Source organism: Lathyrus oleraceus, chromosome 7, assembly GCF_024323335.1.
Source record: "Lathyrus oleraceus cultivar Zhongwan6 chromosome 7, CAAS_Psat_ZW6_1.0, whole genome shotgun sequence".
Taxonomy (NCBI): Eukaryota; Viridiplantae; Streptophyta; class Magnoliopsida; order Fabales; family Fabaceae; genus Lathyrus; species Lathyrus oleraceus.
Window position 1 is genome coordinate 269,663,052 of NC_066585.1, and position 7,594 is coordinate 269,670,645.

Consider the following 7,594-nt stretch of genomic DNA (forward strand, 5'->3'; position numbering starts at 1 on the left):
ATTAGACTTCTATCATCATATGTAATCATGTATCTCCTAAGCGTGTCAACTCGTCTAATGTGCCATCATTAATTTTCTAACTTCTCAATTGCTCCTAACATTGTCGTTTTGCATGCCCTCTATGTGTATTTATATGTTTCACAATTCACAATTTCACACTTTACACTCACAACCTACACGAACCTCCTTCCTTCTCAAGATCATCAAGTTCATCAACTTCCTCATGGATTCTCAGCAACAATCTATCTACAACTACTCTCAGCAAATGGAATCAACGGAACAAACTCCCATTTCTTCTCAGCAAACAACTGCTACAACTGGTGTTGTCTCTACCCCAATTTTCAAAGAACCACACATTTCGGATCGTCGACCCCATATCCATCTTGCCACTTCATTTGACAAGCTTGAGGTCTTATGTGAATCTTTGGTGGACTTTGACAACATGAAGCGTAATGGAATAAATCTTACTGAGGAACTCATAATGCAAGGGTGGGAAACCTATTTCCAAAGGCTTTATGGCCTTGTCTATACCTATCTGGTAAAAGAGTTCTGGCGCTTTGCAGACTCAGACGATCATTACATTGTATCACATGTTATAGGGGTAAAGATTGTCATCACTGAGAAGTCCATCGCCTCCCTTCTGAACATGGAGAAGATAATGGGAGAGAAGGATTTGCAATATCAACCCTAGGGCAAAGTACATGTCCCAGGAAATTGCCCCAACCATTTTCCAACAGAACGCTAAAGGAAACTCCTTCAAAAACAAGGAACTTCACCAGAACCTTCGAGTCTGGATGAAGACCATTCTGGGAACCATTCACCACCGCCCAGCCTCCAACTCTTCTGACTACATCAACATGGATCAGAAGTGCATACTATGTTGCCTTCACAAAGGGCTCAAGCTAAATCTGCTAGCACTGTTCTTCAAATATCTCAGAGACTCTGTCAAAGACACCAAAAACAACATGAAGCCCAGAACCTACATCCCTCTAGGAAGGCTTATCTCTGACAGTTTGATCAAGAGCGGGTTGGTGGATCACCTGATCCATCTCAATCTAATGGAAGATGTCATCGTTGACACTGGAAGGCCTCTAAAGGCTCACAATCTGAAGAGCATGGGGGTGATTGAGCAAGTTAGGGTGAAACCCTCGTTAGATACCTCCTGGGAAGCACTCAAGGATCAGAGGAAGATTCCAAGTGGCCTCTACCTCTTCTCCAAGATTGATCCTCCAGAGGTTGTGGCACACTATCTGAAGGATCTTGCAAGCCAAGGAGTTGACATTTTAGAGTTCTTCGTGGATTGGTTGCTTGAGCATCCACCTAACTTCATGAAGAGACAACGAGAACCTTATGATAAGTCAAAGAAGGCTAAGAAAGCAAATTTGGGGGAAACTTTTGTGTCAAGACCTTCGGTCCCTCTAATCGAATCACCAAGTAAGTCTTTGCCTCCTCACTCTCGCTCTGTCAATTTAAAGCAAATTGCTTATTCTTTTCCCCAAACCACTCCTATCTACACTCAATCTGAACCTCAACCCTCTACCACCAAACCCTTTGAAACTCCAACTCCTAACCAATCATCACCTCCGTTTCAAAAATCCAACCTCTCCACCACAACCCTACCAGTTTCTGAAGCTAAAATGCTTAACGAACCTATCTCACCAATTTCCTCCACACCTTCATCTCCACCCTACTACATCTTATCATCTGATTCAGAACCCTCTGACCCTAAATCCCCCACACTAGCTCAGCTTCAGGCTCGTGCTCTTGCCACACAACAACAACCTGAACCAGAAGCTAACACTCCACCAACTGAACAACCAATTCCACCACCATCTGAACAACCACCAAATCCACTATCTAAACAACCCACAACACCACCCTCTGATACTCCCATAATACGACCCTCTGAAAACACTACCATCCCTACCTCTCAGACTCCCGCTGACACCAACCAAACACCACCAACATCCTCATCCCCCGACCCTGAACCAGAAACTACCTTCCCCACCCTAGAAGAAGAAATCTCTTTATTTGCTGAGTCTTCAGTGGAGAAGATCAGATCTCTATCTGTAAACTCTAGTATCAAGGATGATCCCTCTGCAGTAAAGATTCACTAGAACAGAGTGATCAAATGGATGACATCTAAGGCTTTCAAACTGAAAGGCCTCTCTGAATAAGTTCGCAACGACTTTATCAGAGACGCTAGAGAAAGGTGTCATACCCCAAAATTTGCCCGTTGGTGTTACAAAGCGTTTTCCAAGACCCTCTGACTTGTTCTGCAAGGCACTGATGCCAAATGGACAAAAGCCCACTCACAACAGGCCCAATCCACAGGCGGCCCAAAGTAGCTTGCTCGCTAGGCGAGCAGCTCCTTCGCCTAGCGAATATCTCAGCATGCCACTCGCCCAGCGAAGCATCAGGTCCAGAGAAAGCCCAGACCTAATTTGCTCGCTAGGCGAGCAATTCCTTCGCCTAGCGAAGCTTGCGAAAATTGGAAATTTTGGACCTCATTTTAAGCCCATTAGGTCACCATTACCACTACTATAAATACATGCTCCTCTGCCACGAAAAAGAACACAGAGAGACGGACGAAGACGGACGGAAACACGCATCCAGAGGGAGAAACACAGAAACCCTGCTGATCCAAAGAGTTCAGAAGGCGGAAACCCTGAAGGCCGCCTACCCGCTCCGAAGCTACCGTCGCCCAACTCAATCCGGCTCGCCAATTCAAGGTTGCAACTCGATTTGCAAACAGGTTTGCATCATTATTATCGCTTTAGTTTCTTACTTGGCATATGATTTAGGATTCTTAATCGGCATGGGATCATCACGTTATGTTCTCATTTTGCATGTGGTACCGCTTTAGCGTCTTAATTTGCATGTGATATCGTTTTGTATTCTCATTTGGCAATGGTACCACTTCATGTTCTTAATTTGTGGAGGATATTATAATTGAATTCATAAACATTTTGAAGTTTTGCATGAGAATTTAAATGTGCTTGAATATTGTGAAACTGAACCATATAATTATGTGTTGGATGCCATAAGCCATGCTGCAGGTTGAGGTCATAATGTTCTCAAATTTCAAACTCGTGGCCGCTCGCTAGCTCATCGCTAGGCGAGCCCGCAGCGAGCCTTCGCTGAGCCTTCGCTAGGCGAAGCAGAAGCGAACAGGATAGGGGCTGCTTTGTCCCTTTGTCGCCCGTTTTATGTTTACCTAATCATGACTCTGCATTATTTGGCTTAAATTCCTGGCTGTTATATTCATTTTGTGATGCAATTTCCAATTGTGTTTTATCTCAATGCTATAATCTGTGTGTTAATGGTGTAAAGGCTAGCATACTTCCGAAGAAATAACCGGCTAGGTACACCGCTTTATGCATGGGAAGCCTTCAGGGAGATGGATTCTGAATTATTTCACTTTAATGTGAAGATTTATATTGATTGCCCACCCAATTTTAATGTATTGATTCTTAATGTATTGATCTTAATGTATCGAATTAATCATCCTAATCACCTAATGAACTTAAAACATGGACTTTAAATAAATGATATCGGACCTCTCTTTATTACCCCACGATTACAATATTACGGTCATGTCCCGCGAATATGGGGATATCCTTAGCAAAGACCCTTCGGTAAAATCATCATAGTCCCTCGGATGTTGCCTTCGAAAATACCATTTTGTCCCTCGATGACCCTTCGGTGTAGCCTACGGTTAAATGATGATAGTCCCTTCGAATGCTAAGGTATCCTCACAACTGTTGCCTTCAATGACCCATCGATGACCCTACGATGACCCTTATACATCCCCAGGATAAAACTACTTACTTCTCAATAGTAAGGACAGTTTTACCCTCATAAGGGTAGGAAATGCCCGGAAAGACCTCGGACAGGTATAACCTTAATTGCTCATTCATAACAAAAAATGCTTTTCACACCCCACACCTTTCAAACGTCTTCTTTTGGAAAATCACCACTTAGCATACATCCGTACTAGGATCATTGCCAAGTTATATTTTTCTAAGCTACTTTCAAAAAACTAAATGAGATAACCACTTTGTATACATTCATGCAAGAATCATTACAAAGTTAAATTCTCGTTTTCAAAACATTTTTCATACATTTCTCAACCACTTTTTTGAAACAAGGAAAACATAAATGATTGAGCAATTAAGAGCCCATGGATAACCATGGATACAAAGGGTGCTAATACCTTCCCTTTGTATAAAGTACCTCCCGAACCTAAGAATTTAAAATTAAGGTCTTTCCTGTTCTTTTCCGCCTTTCCTTATGGGATAAAAGAAAAGTCGGTGGCGACTCTTGCTAACCGCGACATTGCGATTACAAATCCAATAAGGTCCAGTTCACCGTATGACAGAACTGGCGACTCTGCTGGGGACAATGAAGAGAGGTCCACCTTAAAGATCATTTATGTTTGAATTTGTTCTTTCGTTTTAAGGGATTGTCTGAGTGAAAGATCCTACACCCGGATCTAGTGTACCTTAGGTAAGTAGCAGTAGATCATCGCGACTATCCGGCGTATACTGGAATGGTCAAAATGATGGCTACGGTTAATGTGACGCTTTGGTTGTCCTGATGTTCCTCATGTTACTTGAGGAAAAATTTGGCTTCCGCGTGGTGTCATCAAAGCATTAACCAGACCTTTAGAACCCTAATTGACTCATCCTAGCCATTAGAAAGTAGTGAGATAACTGGCTTCGGTTCCGACTGAGGTTGGTTGATACTCGATACTACACTCTTTGAGATTGGACTTTAGGGAAGCTTCGGTCAACCACTTGGTGTTGCACTGAAGTGGACCTAAAGAAAGGTCGATGATCTGAGATCCTTCTAGAACCCGGTTACTATTCTAGGACAGGTTGAATCAACCAAACTTCAGTGGGGAGGGTACTTACCTATGGAACTCATGCAAGCCTTAAAACCTAGGAATGATTGTTGTGTGACATGTCTGTGCTTGCATAACATCATAACATCATCATAGCATCATAGCATCATTATACTAACCATTTCAAGGACTTAGGAATTTAGCTTTGCTCTTTGAACAGGTTATGGCTTCCAGGAAGACCATCCGGATCAATCTTGTAACGATCTCTCCTCAACTCAAGGATTTGGTGTCAGAACTTCTCGATCATGCTCAGTTCAACAAGAAACATGGTCATCTCCTCAATTTGGTTACCGCTGGTTTCAAAGAAGATATGATGAGAGTCCTATTCCAGTTCTTCGATCCTAAGCATCATTGCTTCACTTTCCCAGATTATCAGTTGGTACCCACATTGGAAGGGTTTTCCAAGCTGCTTGGGATACCTATCTTCGATCAAGTACCCTTCAGCGGTTTAGAAAAGATGCCAAAGGCCGAAGAAGTTGCCGCAGCTTTACACATGACAAAGTCCGACATTGAAACTAATTGGGTAACAAGAAGTGGAATTAAAGGTTTACTTGCCAAATTTCTGATAAGTAAGGCCCGAGAATTCCTAAAAGTTATGAATGTCCATGCTTTTGAAGATGTTCTAGCATTGCTGATCTATGGTTTGGTGCTATTCCCTAATCCGGACCAATTCATAGACGTGAATGCTATTAAGATATTCCTCACTCATAATCCTGTGCCTACTTTGCTTGGAGATATTTTGCATTCCCTTCACACTCGTACTATGAGGAGGCAAGGGACTCTCATGTGTTGCGTACCTTTGTTGTCTAGGTGGTTTATTTCGCACCTTCCTCAATCAATCTTGAAGAATGATCAACATCTGAAATGGTCTCAAAGGATAATGGCACTCTCCCATTCAGACATCCGGTGGTGTTCTAACCTCAGAGAAAATGTTATCATCATCGACCGTTGTGGAGAATTCCCTAATGTACCCCTCATGGGGATAAGAGGAGGTATTACTTATAATCCTGCCTTAGCCCTACGGCAGTTTGGGCATGCTCGAAGAGATGGTCCACATGAAATGATTATTCAAGGTATAGTGTTTGACTATGACAATGACTCTCAAGGTCTCCGCCAAAAGTTTGTATGAGCTTGGGGCATGGTGAAAAGAAGCAATTTAGGGAAGAAAAATTCTATTCCTATGAAGCCTTATCTCAGATGGGTGCGCGCCAGAGCTCGCGAACTTGTCATGCCATATCTTGCAGTCGGACCATTGACTGTTGAATCAGAGGCCGAAGGAGCTACTTCCCAGATCATTCCTTATCCAGATATGCCTACTGATGCTGAGGAATTGAAAAGATCCTGGACCCAGTTGAGAGAGGAGAGAGATACTTTCGAAGCTCAGTTCAATGCAGAAAGGAAGAAAGTGTTAGAGCTCACCAGTCAGCTTAATGAGGAACGAAGACTCAATGCATATCTTCGCCCAAAAAGAAGTCGCCCCTGGGAGACTTGAGCTTTCATTGTATTCTATTATTATTCCTTTTGTAATGAACATTGAAAAAGTAGCAATAAAACATTTCTCTCTTATGAGGGATTTACGCAAAGTTAAATTCCAAAAGTCCTTGAAAACATTTCATACATTGCATCGCATAACATAACATTGCATAACAGGTGTTCTAAAAGACCATATTCTCACGGTCTGCCTCTTAAACAGAAAAATGGATCTCGAACAGACTGTCAAAGATCTCCAGACTCAGAATGCTCAGTTCAAGGAGATGATGTTAAGCTTATCCAAAGGGCAGGAGGAGCTGAAGGCTCTTTTGGCTGAAAAGAAGAAGGACAAGAAAGCTGTGAGCTTCATTAACCCGGGCAGAAGGCGTAAAGGACAGGCTACGGGAATCAAATTTGGAATCCCGAATGGCCCAGAAGAGGGGGCGGAAAATGATTCAGAGGAGGAGAATGTTGATTTCTCTAACCCTGAGGATGATGATGAGGAGTATGAAAATGAACAGTACTCTCCAAGAGATGATAAGTACAAATTGCTGGAAGAACGCATGCTAGCCATGGAGGGTCAGAAGACGCCTGGTCTGGATTTCGAAAGTTTGGGTCTGGTCTCCGATGTGACCATTCCTCGCAAATTCGAAATCCCCACTTTCACTAAGTACGATGGTGCATCCTGTCCTCAGATGCATTTAAGGGCTTATGTGAGAAAGATTCAGCCGCATACCACTGATAAGAAGCTGTGGATCCATTTCTTCCAAGAAAGTCTGTCTGGCACCCAGTTGGAATGGTATTATCAGCTCGAGAGCTCTGACATCCGCACCTGGACTGATTTAGCAACAGCTTTCTATAAGCAGTACCAGTACAATTCTGAATTAGCGCCTACTCGGCTACAGTTGCAGAATATGGCTATGGGATCTAAAGAAAGCTTCAAAGAGTATGCTCAGAAATGGAGAGATTTGGCCGGCAGAGTCAAACCCCCTATGACTGACCGAGAATTAGTAGACCTGTTCATGGGTACCCTGACTGGCCCATTTTACAGCCACCTACTGGGGAGTTCTTCATCAGGTTTCACTGAACTTATACTGACAGGTGAACGGGTGGAGAGCGGCATTCGAAGTGGAAAATTACAGGCAGCTACTTCTACGAGCAGTAAAAAGTCCTACCATGGGAAGAATGAATCGAATGCTGTGTATGGTCAAAAGAATC

At 43.0% G+C, this 7,594-nt stretch overlaps 1 protein-coding gene across 1 annotated transcript; it reads left to right on the forward strand.

Moving 5' to 3' along the window:
* The first annotated feature begins 1,058 nt into the window (after nt 1–1,058).
* Nucleotides 1,059–2,117, forward strand: LOC127103379 (uncharacterized). The gene has a single exon (XM_051040645.1). The coding sequence runs from the start codon at nt 1,059–1,061 to the stop codon at nt 2,115–2,117; it is 1,059 nt and encodes a 352-aa protein (XP_050896602.1).
* Nucleotides 2,118–7,594: the final 5,477 nt, after the last annotated feature.